The sequence below is a fragment of the Aotus nancymaae genome, unplaced genomic scaffold, assembly GCF_030222135.1.
Source record: "Aotus nancymaae isolate 86718 unplaced genomic scaffold, 86718_ANA_hifiasm-v0.15.2.pri h1tg000018l, whole genome shotgun sequence".
Taxonomy (NCBI): domain Eukaryota; kingdom Metazoa; phylum Chordata; class Mammalia; order Primates; family Aotidae; genus Aotus; species Aotus nancymaae.
In genome coordinates this window covers 22,989,908-23,006,530 of record NW_026988430.1, presented here as the reverse complement: position 1 = coordinate 23,006,530, position 16,623 = coordinate 22,989,908, and the positions used below count along the sequence as shown (strand labels likewise).

General features: G+C 44.4%; 1 protein-coding gene and 1 pseudogene across 3 annotated transcripts in view; both read right to left on the bottom strand.

The window, feature by feature from the left end:
• APPBP2 (amyloid beta precursor protein binding protein 2) overlaps positions 1-789 on the bottom strand; it is a 72,120-nt gene extending 71,331 nt beyond the window's left edge. For 2 of the 3 annotated variants that reach the window (XR_010343347.1, XM_064378436.1), the window contains exon 1: positions 346-521. Coding sequence is in view for 2 of the 3 variants with exons in the window: in XM_064378436.1 (XP_064234506.1) it covers positions 346-483 (138 nt within the window). In the remaining variant the exon portion in view is untranslated. Of the gene's footprint in view, positions 1-345 lie in introns of all 3 variants that reach the window. The other variant, XM_064378437.1, reaches the window with a different exon arrangement.
• A 5,386-nt stretch (positions 790-6,175) lies between these two features.
• On the bottom strand, positions 6,176-6,777 carry LOC105730693 (large ribosomal subunit protein eL19-like; annotated as a pseudogene).
• Between the last annotated feature and the right edge of the window lie 9,846 nt (positions 6,778-16,623).

Sequence of the window (16,623 nt, the reverse complement as noted above, 5' to 3'; positions counted from 1 at the left end):
AATATCCTGAAGATACAGGCTAGAAGGAAAGGGCTGGGTGGGACAGGGGCGCGATAGAGGAAGTCCACGCAAAAGGCCTACCCAAGAGGGTCACTGTGTAGAAGGCAACACCAAAAGCGGGCAAGACTCCTCAGGAAGATCATTTCAAGGCCCCAAAGCTTAAGAGACAGGGCATGGGGAGACAGGGTGCTTCCCAACTGGCAACGCGGACACCGCATCAAACGTTTTGGGAAGTAAGCCTACTGCGAGGGGTGAGGGGTTAACTGCGGGGGTTCGCAGACGTGGAAGGGGGTGAGGACCCCGGGGTTGTGGGCGGAGAGCAGAGAGCAGGCCCACGGCGCATACCTTGTAGTAAACATCGAACTGGATGTTCTCGGGCAAGGAGCGGATGTCTCGGCGGGAGCGGATGTAATTGTCCACGACAGCGGAGATGGCGGTGTTATAGAGAGTCTCTGGGATCCACTCTAGTTCCACGGCCGCCATCTTCCTTCCCTCCTCCTCCGCCTCCTCCGCCTCCTCCTCCCGAAGGCCCCCGCCTCCCTCCGTAGCGAACCCCTCTGCGGCCCCGGAGGATTCGGAGGGGCGGTGGCAGCCACGCGGGCGCACGGCAAAAGGCACGGCTGCCCTGCCTCCGGGGGCGAACTGAGGGACGGCGGCAGCGGACGCAGCCCCGGGTAAAAAGTGGTACCGAGAACAGCGGCTGGCCAGGCCAAAGCCTCACAGTCCCGGTTTGAGAGAAACCCAGGTTCCGTCCCACCGCCGATCTCTGCAGGGGCGGGGCTGCGTGTGAGGCGTCATGACGTAAGCGCACGCCGACGCGCCGAAGGGGAGGAATGCGGCAGGCGGAAAGCTTAGGAGGAGCAGGATGCCTCCCACGGAGAGCGTCGATTCTTAGTGGGCGGGGAGTGGAGTGGAGTGGATAGGGGTAGACTTTTCACACAGGGGACAAATTATTACACGATATTTGAACCCCTCCGTTCCAAGTCATTCTGGCGCATCGGTTACTTCAGCAGGTTCTCTGCGTCACGGACTCTTTTGAGGCTCAGGTAAAAGTTTGGATCGTCTCCCCACAAACAAGCAAAATTATCTGTACATTGAAAATTGTGCATTGAGAAAATTCACATTACTCTAGAATTAGACTTCAGTTCCTAACCCAAGTTAAGAACCCGCGATCCAGGAACTAGGGGTAACGACAGAAGAGAGACTTACTTTTCTTTGTATAATTATTTGCACCGTTTTAACTTTTTGACCATGTTTCGTTATCCAAATATAGTTTCCGAAAAAAGAAAACTCCTGCCCCAGAACTTAGTCGGAAGGCTAGCTTGACTATGGAATTACAAATAATAGTAAGAGAAAAAAGGCTAAGTGATGGCCGTGATAGGACTTAATGGTATTCCAATTCCCAGAGTTACAGTGGCGGCTTCAGCGGATTGTTGAATAATTGGAAGTACTTGTTTCAACTTCTTTCCTTCCCAGTCTGAACATCTGCTGTTTCTGTAACTTAATTTTCTAAGTCTGCAATTTCAAGAATTTGATGTAACATCTTTCCGTTCTAGGAATTTAACATAGAAATTATTGGCCATAGTGTTGGTGAGACTATCAAACTCATAGTTACTTACTCTTACAATATAAGTCCTGAAAACAGCGATAATTATGTCCTCATTGACTATTTAGAGATAAAAGAAGCGGAAAGAGTTTTTTTCGGTTTACCCTTCACCTAGTATTTAAGTGTTAAATGGTTAAATAATTCCACAAAAAAGAAACACATTTAATCTTCTTCAGTCTATATAAATTCTTCCTCTATAATCTATGAACATAGGAAAGCTGTGAATGGCCTCAGGATCAGATTGCTAGATTTAGCAAGTAAAAAAAATACAAATGCCCAGTCACATCTTAATGTGAGATAAACAAATAGTTTTGAAATGTAAGTATGGTCCATGCAATAGTTTGGCTCATGCCTTCGGTTCAGTCAGCAAATCCTTCATCACTTCTTAGACGCTGGTGCTTTTGAAGCTCAGGATTCCTGCCCCACAAAAAAGAATAATTATCTATTATCTCTACAAATATTGCAGGGGACAAGCTTATAATAAAAACTTATTTGTGACCAGCCTGAGCAACATAGCAAGACTGCCATCTCTACAAAAAAATTTAAAAATAGCAGGTGTGGTGGCGTGCACCTGTAGTCCTAGCTACTCAGGAGACTGAGGCAGGAGGATTACTTGAGCCCAGGATGTTGAGGCTGCAGTGAGCCATGATCATGCCACTGCACTCCAACCTGGATGACAGAATGAGACCCTGTCTCAAAAAACAACAAAAAACTTTGTTGTTCATCTGAAATTCACATTTAACTGGACATCTGTATTTTATCCAGCAACCCTACCTCAAGGGATCCATGAATCCCCTGAAATTGAATGCACATGTTATTGGACATTTTGGCTAAATCAGGATAGTAAGTTCCTGTAAACAGGTAAAGGTATGTCAGACACACATATTGATTGCTGTGTAAACCTTAAATGCTGAGTATATTAGTAGTCCATTTACACACTGCTAATAAAGACATAGCCAAGACTCGGCGATTTACTAAAGAAAGAGGTTTATTGGGCTTACAGTTCCTCATGGCTGAGGAGGCCTCACAATCATGGCAGAGGGCAAGGAGGAGCAAGTCACATCTTATGTAAATGGCAGCAGGCAAAGAGAGGCAAGCGAAAGGGGTTTCTCCTTATAAAACCATGAGATCTCGTGAGACTTATTCACTACTGTGAGAACAGTGTGGGAGAAACCACACCCATGATTCAGTGATCTCCCACTGGGTCCCTCCCACAACACGTGGCAATTATCAGAGTACAATTCAAGATGAGATGTGGCTGGGGACACAAAGCCAAACTGTATCACTGAGTTAGACATTAAAAAATGTGTGTAGTCATGAAGGGGACTCTGGATGAAAGGGCCTCTTGATCCCTTCTTCACTGCTTTCAGATTGAAAGTTATTCAGATGTATGTGATGGGCTAGGAGGTCCTGAGAAGGACTTGGTCCTGGCAGTATTCATCACCTTCTAATTGAAGAGCCCTTGGGCCCTAAATAACCAGCAGATATACCCAGGTACTACGTTGTGGACCTCGGGTGATCCTCTGAGACTTGCTGGCTTCAGGTACCAGCATGGCCACGGAGGGGTAGAGCACCAAGTGGGCCCTTGGGGTTCCTGATTCCAGGTCTTGACTCTTAAATGGCATTTCTGACCTGCCCTGGTCCAGAGTAGAGCCCACTGCTGTGACGGGTGAGTCTCTGGCCAGACATCATTCACCACACACTGGCTTGAGAGCCCCTGGGCCTTAAGGAAACATTGGTGGTAGTCTGGCAAGTACTTCCCATGGCTTGTGGTGGTGGTGGTGGCTACAGAGTGAGGCTAGTCTCCCTTTGGAAAGGAAAAGGAAGAGTAGAAAGGACTGTGTCTTATGGTTTGAGAGCCAGCTCAGCTGCAGTACCATAGAACACCAGGTAGACTTCTAACATTTTTTACTCTAGTCCCTGACTCCTGGACAGTACGTCTGGATCTACCTAGGGCCTGGGGGAACTTGCCACCTTGAAGGGAAAGACACACACCTGGCTAGCTCTGCCACCTGCTAATTGTAGAGCCCCAGGGCCTTGAGTGAACATAGGCAGTAGCCAGGGAGTGGTTACAGCAGGTCTTGGGTGAGACCCAATGCTATGTTGGCTTCAGCTCTAACCCAGTGCAGTCATAGTGGTGGTGGCCACAGGGGTACTTCTGTCACTCCACTACCAGCTTTATGTGGCTCAGGACAGAGAGAAATTCCATTCGTTGGGGAGAAAGTAAGGTAAGAGTACAAGAGTCTCTGGTTATCCAGAGAATTTCTCCCAGATGCTGTCCTTGACCATCAAGGTCGTAAGAGTCTGCAAGAACTTCAAAGAACTACAGTGTTACTGGGTTTGGAGTAAACTCCCCTCCCTCCCCCCACCAGCTCCAGGCAGCTTAGCACAGAGAGAGAGACTTCGCGTATTTAAGGAATGTAAGGGAAAAGAACAAGAGTTTCTACCTGGTAATCCATTGGAATTCCCTTGGATCTTACGCAAGAACACCAAGGTAGTACCTCTACAAGTCTGCAAGAACACAGCATTACTGGGCTTGGGATACCCCCTAAAGCAGATACAGCTTAGATCACAGCACTGAAGTCCTTTGAAATATCTGGAAAGCCTTCCCAAAAAGGACAAATACAAACAAGCCCAGACAGTGAAGACTCTGATAATACCCAGCTCTTCAATGCCCAGATACTAAAGAACATCTACTAGCATCAGTACCATCCAGGAAATCATAACTTAACCAAATGAACTAAAGAAGCCACTAGAGACCAATTCTGGAGGAACAGAAATATATGAACTTTCAGAGAATGCAAAATAGCCATGTTGAAGAAACTCAAAGAAATTCAAGATAACAGAAGGAAGGAATTCAGAATTCTATCAGATAAACTTAACAAATAAATTGAAATAATTAAAATGCAGAAATCCTGGAGCTGAAAAATGTAATTAGCATACTGAAGAATGCATCAGAATCTTTTTTTTTTTTTTTTTTTTTTTTGAGGCAAGGTCACACTCTGTTACCCAGGCTGGAGTGCAGTGACATGATGTCAGCTCACTGCAGCCTCAACCTCACAGGTGTAAGCAGTCCTCCCACCTCAGTCCCTTCAGTAGCTAAGACTAAAGGTGTACATACACCACCATGCATGGCTTGTATTTTTTTGGAGAGATAGGGTTTTGCTGTGTTGTCCAGGCTGGTCTTGAACTCCTGGGCTCAAATAATCTATCTGCTTCAGCCTCTCAAAGTTCTGGGATTACAGGTGTGAGGCACCACACCCAGCCCGGAGTCTTGTAATAGCAGAATTGTTCAAGCAGAAGAAAGAATTAGTGAGCCTGAGACCAGCTATTTGAAAATACACAGTCAGGCTGGGTGCAGTGGCTCATGCCTGTAATCCCAGCACTTTGGGAGGCTGAGGTGGGCAGATCACCTGAGGTCAGGAGTTCAAGACCAGCCTGACCAACATGGAGAAAACCTGTCTCAACTAAAAATACAAAATTAGCTGGGCATGATGGCACATGCCTGTAATCCCAGCTACTTGGAAGACTGAGGCAGGAGAATTGCTTGAACCTGGGAGGCTGAGGTTGTGGTGAGCCGAGATCACGCCATCGCACTCCAGCCTGGACAACAAGAGCAAAACTCCAACTCAAAAAAAAAAAAAAGAAAAGAAAAGAAAAAGAAAATACACAGAGGAGACAAGAAGGAATAAAAAACAATGAAGCATGCCTACAGGATCTAGAAAATAGCCTCAAAAGGGCAAATCTAAGAGTTATTGACCTTACAGAGGAGGTGGAGAAAGAGATAAGGGTAAAAAGTTTATTCAAAGGGATAATAACTGAGAATCCCCCAAACGTAGAGAAAGATATCAATATCCAAGTACAAGAAAGTTATAGAACACCAAGCAGATTTAACTGAAAGAAGACTATTTAAGGCATTTAATAGTCAAACTCCCAAAGGTAGAGGATAAGTAAAGGTTTCCCTGACAAAAGCTGAGGAATTTCAATACCAGACCTGTCCTTCAAGAAATGCTAAAGGGAGTACTTCAGTGAGAAACAAAAAGACATTAATGAGCAGTGAGAAATCACTGTAACTGTGGTGTAGAAACTACTTGTGCTAAGCAGAAAGACTAAATGATGAACCAATGATGAACCAATCAAAAATAATAACTATGACAACTTTTCAAGGCATAGACTATAAAATAAGATAGAAATAACAAAAGTTTAAAAACGGGGAAGAATTTAAGATGTAGAGTTTATTAGTTTCTTTTCGCTTGTTTATGAGAATAGTGTTAAGTTGTTATCAGAGTATAATAATGGTTTATAAGATAGTATTTGCAAGCCTCATTGTAGCCTCAAACCAAAAAACATACAATAGGTACACAAAAAATAAAAATAAACTAAATAACACTATCAGAGAAAATCACTTTCGCTAGAGGAAGACACAGGAAGGAAACAAGGAAGACCACAAAACAATTAAAAAAGAAATAAATTGACAGGAATAAGTTCTTTTTTTTTTTTTCTTAGCAGATAAAGGCTCGTTTTATTTTAATGGCTGATCTGTGTAATCACGGAGGCCAGTAGGTACAGACAAAGGGGGAGCTTTTATTTCTTGGTTTCTTCCTCCTTGTACAAAGTCTTGATGATCTCCTCCTTTTTGGCCTGGAGGCACTCTTCACGGGGCTTGCGTGCTTCCTTGGTCTTAGACCTGAGGGCCTCAGCCTGGTCAGCCAGGAGCTTCTTTCAGGCCTCGTCTGCCTTCAGCCTGTGGATGTGTTCCATGAGAATCGCTTGTTTTTGAACACATTCCCCTTCACCTTCAGGTACAGACTGTGATACATGTGGTGATCAATTTTCTTAGATTCCCGGTATCTTCTGAGCAGCTGGCGCAGAATCCTCATTCTCCTCATCCATGTGACCTTCTCTGGCATTCGGGCATTGGCTGTATCCTTATGCTTACCTATGCCCATGTGCCTGCCCTTCCGGCGGGCCAAGGTGTTTTTCCAGCAGCGAGCCCGGGAATGGACCATCACAGGCTTGCAGATGATCAGCCCATCTTTGATCAGCTCTCGGATCTGCTGACGTGAGTTAGCATTGGCGATTTCATTGGTCTCATTTGGGTCCAACCAGACCTTCTTCTTGCCACAGCGGACACTAGAGGCGAGCCTGTTCTGAAGCCTGAGCATATTCATGGCTGCCAGGAATAAGTTCTTATCAATAGTAACATTGAATGTAAATGGACTAAACTCTTCAATAAAAAGACACAGAGTGGCGGAATGGATGAAAAAACAAGACCCGTTGATCTGTTGCCTATAAGAAACACTACACCTGTAAAGACACACATAAACTAAAAATAAAAGGTTGGAAAAAGTTATTCCATGCCAATGGAAACCAAAAAAAGAGCAGGACTAGTCAATGGGATATCATCTCACTACAGTTAAAATGGCTTATATCCAAAAGACAGACAAAAACAAATGCTGGCAAAGATGTGGAGAAAAGGGAACCCTCATACACCATTGGTTTGAAGGTAAACTCGTACAACCACTTTGGAGAATCGTTTGGATGTTCCTCAAAAAACTACAACTAGAGCTACCATATGATTCAGCAATCCCACTGCTGGGTATAGACCCAAAAGAAAGGAAATCAGTATTTCAAAGAGATACCTACACTCATGTTTGTTGCAGCATTGTTCACAATAGCTAAGATTAGATTTGGAAGCAACCCAAGTGTTCATCAACAGATGAATGGATAAAGAAAATGGTGGTACATATACATAATGGAGTACTATTCAGCCTTAAAAAAAAAAAAAGATCCAGGCACCGTGGCTCACACCTGTAATCCCAGCACTTTGGGAGGCCGAGGCAGGTGGATCATGAGGTCAAGAGATTGAGACTATCCTAGCCAACATGGTGAAACCCTGTGTCTACTAAAAATACAAAAATTAGCTGGGCATGGTGGCGTGGGCCTGTAGTCCCAGCTGCTTAGGAGGCTGAGGCAGGAGAATCGCTTGGACCCGGGAGGCAGAGGTTGCAGTGAGCGGAGATTGCACCACTGCTCTCCATCCTGGTGACAGAGTGAAACTCCATCTCAAAAAAAAAAGATCCTATTATTTTTAGCAACATGGATGGAACAGGAAATCATTATGTTAAGTGAAATAAGCCAGGACATGTTCTCACTTATTTGTGGGATCTAAAAATCAAAACAATTGAACTCATGGTCATAGAGTGTAGAAGGATAGTTATCGGAGGCTGGGAAGGGTAGTCGAGGGTTGGGAGGGAGCTGGGGTTGTGGTTAAAGGCTACCAAAAAAAAAAGAAAGAAAGAATAAAGCCTACTATTTGACAGCACAACAGGGTGACTATAATCAATAATAACAATTGTACATTTTTAAATAACCAGAAGATTGTAAATGGATTGTTTGTAAGACAAAGGATAAATGCTTGAGGAGATGAATACCCCATTCTCCATGATGTGATTATTTCACAGTGCGTGCCTGCATCAAAACATCTCATGTACCTCATAAATACATACATCCACTATGTACCAACAAAAATTAAAAATTTAAATCTTCTTTTTGGGCCAGGCACAGTGGCTCACACCTGTAATCCCAGCTACTTGGGAGAGAGGCAGGAGAATTGCTTGGAAAAAAGGAAAAAAAAAAAAAAAAAATATATATATATATATATATATGACTATATATGTTTGTGTGTGTGTGTGTGTGTGTGTATATATATATATATTTTTTTTTTTTTAAGGATGAGGAGCCACATGCGGTGGCTCATGCTTGTAATCCTATCACTTTGGGAGGCTGAGGTGGGTGGATTGCTTGAGCTCAGGAGTTCAAAACGAGCCTAGGCAACATGGTGAAATCTTGTCTCTACAAAAAAAAAAAAAAAAAATACAAAAGTTAGCCAGGCACGGTGGCTTGCAGTTATAGACCCAGCTACTTGGGAGACTGAGGTAGGAGAATTGCTGGAGCCTGGGAGGCGGAGATTGCAGTGACCCAAGACAGCACCCCTGCACTTCAGCATGGGCAAAAGAGCCAGACCCTGTCTCAAAAAAGTATAAGGTCCCTGAAAAACAATTCACCATGAGGTTTAGAGGAGTCAGGACCAATAGGCTGGCATCTATTCTAAAGGTCAAAGGTCAGAAAGGAAGCATAGGCTCTAGAATTAGAATCCATTTTCAGGCTTGGGCCCTCCAGAACTTGCTGACTAGAGAAACTAGTGGAAACTAGGTCATTTTTGTTGTGGACTGTCCACAACTAAAGGAAGAAAGGTCCTCCCTTGCACCCCAGAAAATCAATGAAGCTTACCGGAGTGGGGATTTGAACTCAGTTATTATACTATGCTGCTTTCCATGTTTTGGACTAGAACATAGAATCTGAGTTTCTAGTGGTCAGGAACAGAACATAAAGGGGCCTATATGTGAAGCTAATGGGCTTGGACTTTGTCTTGGAGCTGATAGGCAATCCTTAAAGCATTGTAAACAGGAAAGTAAACAGATCAGATCTGTGCGTCAGAAAGAAGATGGCAATAATCTATGACCAGCATAGAGAACCAGATCCAGAATCATGCTCTCCCAGCTCCAGAAGGGTAGAATACAAAAGAGACCTAAACTGTTATGGCCACCTATAACATTTTAGACAGAGGACCTTAGTATCACAAAACTACCTCTGCAGTCCACCAAATCCCCTTTAACCCTTGGCTTTTGGTAGCCTCAAATTTGGCAGGAGGCCTTGCACCACACAAAGTTATCTGAGACATGAATCTTGTCCAGAAAGACCCTGAGAATCCTAAGAGACTATGATGCACATTGTGATAACTTGTTTTTGTTTTTGTTTTTGTTCTTTTAGATGAAGTCTCACTCTGTCACCCAGGCTGGAGTGCAGTGTCCTGATCTCAGCTCACTGCAACCTCCACCTTCCAGGTTCAAGCTATTCTCATGCCCCAGCCTCCCAAGTAACTAGGATTACGGGCATACACCACCACACCTGGCTAATTTTTGTATTTTTAGTAGGGTCAGTGTTTTACCATGTTGGGCAGGCTGGTCTCAAACTCCTGAGTTCAGGTGATTCACCCTCCTCAGCCTCCCAAAATGCTAGGATTATAGGCATGAGCCACTGTCCCTGGCCCCTACTGTGATAACTTTTAAGCTGAAATTTCCTTAAGGATCCCTTCACTGAGATGAGATCTAAATACTTTCCCCTTCAATCTGGGTGGATTATGACTGCTCCAACCAATGGAGTGTAGCAGAAGTGATGCTGCATGCTTTCTGAGGCTAGATCAGAAAAGGACACTCAAAGGTCACCTTGTTATCTATAATACTCACTCTTGGATTCCTAAGCTACCTTGTAAGAAGATCAGCTACTCTGAGGCCACCATGCCCTGAGTGATATGATTATATATTTTTTGGTTTTCCTCCATGGTTCCTGACTCATAGCTCCTGTGACCCTTGTAATTTCCTTAGTGACTAGAGCAAAACGAGTATCTTTTGTGAAAATATTTGCCCTTTTGTCCTTGGTTTCTGAAACAGCTCCAGGGGATAAAGACGAAAGACAGTTTTGTGTTACTTATAACAAGCCCCTTGCAACCACACCTGAGCTTATGTTAATGAGGTGGGTTTTGGAAATCTTCTAGATAACCACTGGATGGGGGTGCTGCTTGCCAAGGGAACCAACCAAATGTTCAGAGGGTTGGAACTCGTATCCCTACGGTCCACCTCCAGGGAGGGAAGGGGGGCTGAAGGCCACCAATGGCCAATGACTTAATCAGTTGTTACTGTGTAATGAGGCCTCCATAAAAACCAGAAGGATTGAGTGCAGGGGGCTTCCAAGAAGTTGAAGGAAAATACATCTAAAAGGCGATTCACTGCAACTTCATGAGGATGGAAGTTTTTGCTCTTGGGACCGTTCCAGACCTCCTCACCCTACATATCTCTTAATCTGGCTGTTCATTTTGTCAACCTAAAATAGTCAAAAGGATGAGAATCTAATGTATTTATTTATTTATTGAGACAGGGTCTTATTGTGTCATCGAGGCTGGAGTGCTCAAGCAGTTCTCCCACTTTGACCACCCAAAGCCCTAGGATTACAGGTGTAACCCACTTCACCCAGCCAGAGTCTGAATTAAAGAGTGTTTATTCAAGCACAAAGTTTGGGGACAGCCTCCTGGGAAACACAGATTCCAAAGGATGGAAGTCAGTGTTTTGCAAATGTGAAGTTTGGATCGTTTATATAGACAAAGATTGAGGAAGCTTAACAGAATTTCAACATATTTCTATATAAGCCTCTCTCCCTGCCTCCCTCCTTCCCTCCCTGCCTCCCTCCCTCCAGGGTTTTATGTGTTATGTAGTCTGGAGTCCAATGGTGCAATCATAGCTCACTGCAGCTTGTAACTGCTGGGCTCAAGGGATCCTCTCGCCTCAGCCTCCTGAGTACCTGGGATTACAGGTGCCAACCACTGCATCCAGCTCTATATAAGGCTTAATGCATAGTTACAACAATCTGATTAGTCAGGTGGTCTTTTTCTTTCATGAAAGATATATTTAACATTACACACTGAAGATGTGGCAGTCATGGGGTCTTTTTCGTCATCTGGTCTGTACCTCCTTTAGGTACACAACAATAAAGTAGGTGGTTAATCTTTAACAAAGATGAGTGAGTGGAAGGGGAGGAGCTGTGGTCTTGATTAGTCATTTATAAAACAAGAACAGTGAGGAAGAGAGTTAATCTATAATCTAAGGAGCAGAACTTGCAAACATGCTATGTGACTCAGTCTCCAGGGCTTAACTTTTTCCTTGGCATGATAAATTTAGAAGGTCCTGTTTTTATTTTCTTTTACAATTTGTATCCTTTAAAATATCCTGGCTGGACACAATGACTCATGCCTGTTATTCTAGCACTTTGGGAGGCCGAGGCAGGCAGATCACTTGAGGTCAGGAGTTTGAGACTAGCCTGAGCAACATGATGAAACCCCATCTCTACTAAAAAAAATTTAAAAATTAGCTGGGCGTGGTGGCAGGCGCCTGAAATCCCAGCTACTTGGGAAACTGGTAGGAAAATCGCTTGAACTCAGGAGGCGAGGCGGAGGTTGGAGTGAGCCAAGATCGTGCCACTGCACTTCAGCCTGGGCAAAAAGAGTGAGACTCTGTCTCAATTTAGAAAAAAAATCCTTTTATAATAAACTTGTAAGTAAGTGTTCCCCTGAGCTCTGAGCCACTCTAGCAAATTAATCAAACCCAAGAAGAGTGACATGGGAACCTTGATTATAGCCAGTCGATCAGAAGCACAGGTAAAACAGGCTGGGGCTTGCAATTGTCATTTGTTGGCATCAAAGTTGGGGGCAGTCTTGTGGGACTGAGCCCTCAACCTGTGGGGTCTGATGCTTTCTCCAAGTAGATAGTGTCTGAATTGAACTGGAGGATACCCAGCTGGTGTCTGCTGCAGAATTGATTGATTGCTTGATGTGTAAGGGGAAAAATCCACACAGCTGGTGTCACAGGCATGTTGTGAGGGTATAGTAGGAGAAACTGAGTTTTTTTTTTACTCATACATACCCTGACAAAGCCCAAGCCTAATGGAAGGCTACATGTAAGCATTCTAGTCACAGCTCCAGACTACAGCCCTTGAATCATCCCAGCCCAGCAAACAGTTTCAGTGAGGAACCTTCAGACGATTCCAACTGTAAGACATTTGAGTCACCCTTTATTTTGTCCCACTGAACCTGCAGCTTGGGTCACCCCAAAAATGGAGGCAAGACTGTTCCCAAAAAGTGCTCCAAACCATCTCAAGATGAGGCTGGTTGGGATTCACAAGAAAGAAGCACAAAATGCTAGCATGATCAGTCCAAAGCATTTATTAGTGGAACTTACATACAGAGTGTTGCAGCATATCCTCATGACAGGTGGCGAGAGAAAAAGAATGTTCTACCTGGGTATGTCTGCAGCAAAGGGGTCAAAGCATAGAGTTTACATGAGGGTTTAAGGAATTTGACTCAGTGCTAGGGCCAGTTCTTTCTAGTAAACCTAAATACCTTTATCAGTTCCTGGGGATGTTCAAGGCCCCAGTTTGAATTCATGCTTACTGGGAAAAACAGACAGCTGGCAGAGAGTCAAGGCACTCTGATTTTTGGTCAGGACACAGAAAGTGGGGGAAACTGGGAGACCCTACACCTTCAGTCTTCCTAGACAAGGGCCCAGCATCATGGAGCCGAAACAAGCATCCCTGCTGTGCTCTGTTTGAAATCCTCACCCACAAAAGTTTAATGAAATGGTTGTTCATTTATATCACTAATGTTGGGGGTGGTTTGTTATGTCAAAATGGGTAACTGGAATACCCCATTCCAATTCCCTAAAGTTCCCAGGAACTCATTATCTTAGACTTCATAATAAACCTATTCCTTTTCAGAGATACATATCACTAAGCACATGGATTCATTGATGAAAATGATACTATTCAGTCTGGGTGTGGTGACTTATGCCTGTAATCCCAGCACTTTCGGGTGGATCATTTGAGGTCAGGAGTTGACCAGCTTAGCCAACATGGTGAGACCCTGTCTCTACTAAACATACAAAAATTAGCTGGTCATGAGGGCACATGCCTGTAATCCTAGCTACTCGGGAGGCTGAGGCACGAGAATCGCTTGAACCTGAGAGGCAGAGGTTGCAGTGAGTAGAGATCGCACCACTGCACTCCAATCTGGATAACAGAGTGAGACTCTGTCTCAAGAAAAGAAAATGATAGGATTTGTTGCCTATACTAGACACCTTTCATAATTTACACACTATGACTCTGCTACATTTTTAAGTGTGAACTGCCTAGTCACAGAGTGTCAAAATGGAGACAATGATTTTTTTTCCTAAAACCGAAGTCTTTTTAAGAGCCCTCCAAGTCTAAAATACGTGTATTCATTGCTCATCAAATAAATAGGGTCTTGTCATGGCACACCTATGACACTACACATCATAAAAGCTAAATGAGGCTGGGCTCAGTGGCTCATGCCTGTAATCCCAGCACTTTGGGAGGCCAAGGCAGGCAGATCACGAGGTCAAGAGATCAAGACCAGCCTGGCCAACATGATGAAACCCCATCTCTACCAAAAATAACAAAAATTAGCTAGGTGTGGTGGCAGGTGCCTGTAATCCCAGCTACTCGGGAGGCTGAGGCAGGAGAATTGCTTGAACTTGAACCTGGGAGACGGAGGTTGCAGTGAGCCGAGATTGAGCCATTGTGCTCCATCCTGGGCAACAGAGCAAGACTCTGTCTGAAAAAAAAAAAAAAAAAGCTAAATGACTAGGTCATTTTGTAATGACCTATGTAACTTGAAACAGCCACAGATCAGAGCAAGTCTTTGTCAACAACTTCTGGTCATCCAAGAAAACAATGTGGATAAGAAATCCAGCCTAGGCCAGGTGCGGTGGCTGACATCTGTAATCCCAGCACTTTGGCAGGCCGAGGTGGGCGGATCACGAGGTCAGGAGTTCCAGACCAGCCGGGCCAATATGGTGAAAACCCATCTCTACTAGAAATATAAAAATCAGCCAGTCATGGTGGTATGCGCCTGTGGTCCCAGCTACTCAGGAGGCTGAGGCAGAAGTATCACTTGAACCTCGGAGGCGGAGGTTGCAGTGAGCCAAGATAGCACTACTGCACTCTAGCCTGGGAGACAGAGCAAGACTCCATCTCAAAAAAAGAAATTCAGCCTAATTCTTTTGTTTGTTTGTTTTGAGACAAGGTCTTTCTCTGTTGCCCAGACTGGAGTGCAGTAGTGCCAGTACAGCTCACTGCAGCCTTGACCTGGGCTCAAGTGAATCTCCCACCTCATCGTCCTGAGTAGCTTGGACTACAGGCACATGATACCAGCCCAGCTAAATAGATACATTTATAGGCACAAGGTCTTGTCATGTTTTCCAGATTGATCTCAAACTCCTGGTCTCAAGCAGTCTGCCAGCTGCCCAAAGTGCTGGGATGACAGGTGTGAACCACCACAGCTGGCCTAAATCCAGCCTAATTCTCATCATCCCTCATCACCCATATCTGCAGAAAACTAAAGAGTTTTCTGAACATGTTCATAGTTACCATCCATCTTGTCTTGGCCCCTTTAAATTCACCCTGCTTGTTAGACATATATCCTATGACCAAAATTAATCCAAACTGCTACCTGCTAGGCTGTTCCCTTGCTCTTGCTCTTTACTGTGTTTACTGATGTATACACCTCCTTGCTGGGTGCAGTGGCTCATCTGTAATCCCAGTATTTTGGGAGACTGAGGCAAAAGGATCACTTGAGCCCAAGAGTTGGAGACCAGCCTGGGCAACATGGCAAGACACAATCTCTACAAAACTTTTTTAAAAAAGTTTTAGGCAAGTGTGGTGAGGTGCACCCAGCTACTTAGCTGAGGCTGATGCAGGAAGGATTGCTTGAGCCCGGGAGGTCAGAGCTGCAGTGAACAGTGTTCACACCATTGCATTCTAGCCTGGGTGACAGAGTGAGAACCTGTCTCAAAAAAATCCTATCCCTGCTGGCTGCCATGGCACACACCTGTAAATGCACCACTTTGGGAGGCAGAGGAGAGGGGTATTGCTTCAGCTCCAGAGTTCAAGACCAGCCTGGGCAACATGGTGAAACCCCATGTCTACCAAAAAAATTACAAAAATTAAGGCCAGGTACAGTGGCTAACACTTGTAATCCCAGCACTTCAAGAGGCCAAGGTAGGTGGATCACCTGAGATCAGGAGTTTGAGACCAGCCTGGCCAACATGGTAAAACCCCATCTCAACTAAAAGGACAAAAATTAGCTGAGCATGATGGCAGGTGCCTGAAATCCCAGCTACTCAGGAGGCTGAGGTGGGAGAATCACTTGAACACGGGATGCAGAGGTTGCAGTGCGCCGAGATCCCACCATTTCACTCCAGCCTGGGTGACAAAGCGAGACTCTGTCTCAAAAAAAAAAAATTGACTGGGCATGGTGGCATACCTGTAGTCTCAGCTACTTGCTTGGGAGGTTGAGGTGGGAGGATCACCTGAGCCCAGGAGTTCAAGGCTACAGTGAGCGGTGATTGCACCACTGCACTGCAGCCTGGGTGACAGACAAGACCTGCCTTAAAAAAAAAAAAAAAAAACTAGGCCAGGCATGGTGGCTCATGCCTGCAATCCCAGCACTTTGGGAGCCCAAAGCATGGATCATTTGACACCAGAAGTTTGAGACCAGCCTGGCCAAATGCTGAAATCAGACTCCATTAAAAATACAAAAATTAGCCAGGTGTGGTTGTGCATACCTGTAATCCCAGCTACTCAGGAGGGTGAGGCAAGAGAATCGCTTGAACTTGGGAGTCAAAGCTTGCAGTGAGCTGAAATTGCACCACAGCACTCCAGCCTAGGCAACAGAACAAGACTCCATCTCAAAAAACAAAACAAACAAACAAAAAAAGAAAAATCATCATCCCTATTTGACCCTAAGAAGCAAAACAAAGTATAGCCTCTGATTAGCCAGTCCTTATTTTGAAGAAGCCCACCTGAGGCTGAAGCAGGAGGACTGCTTGAGCGTGGGAGGTCAGATTGTGCACACACAATCTGCCTACTCTCCTTGACAATCTGAAGTAGAAACCCAGCATAGAGGGACTGACTAGTTTTGGATTCATGCTGCCAAGAGTGGTTTAATGTATGGAATAAAGGCTTAAGGATCATACACGGAAAGGCAGACATGTAACCAATGATAATTCATTGTGAAAAGTCTGTGATAGGGTTTGCACAAAACCTTGTGGGAACACAGAGGAGGAGATAATGACTTGGTTTGGGTTGTAATGATGCTGTGACAGTTCCAATATAGGTCAGTGCTCAAGTATTTTTAGTTGCAATGAAGCTCATAGGAAGATAACACTGGAACACATTTGCTTGAGCAATTATAAGTGGGTTCATTTTCTTTTTTTTTTTTTAAACATGGGTGCATTTTCACCTTGACATTGCACTTAGTAAAAATTTCTAGAATCTTTTCTAATTATCAGACTGTATAAAATACATAGAAGTTTGTGAATCAAAGTTGT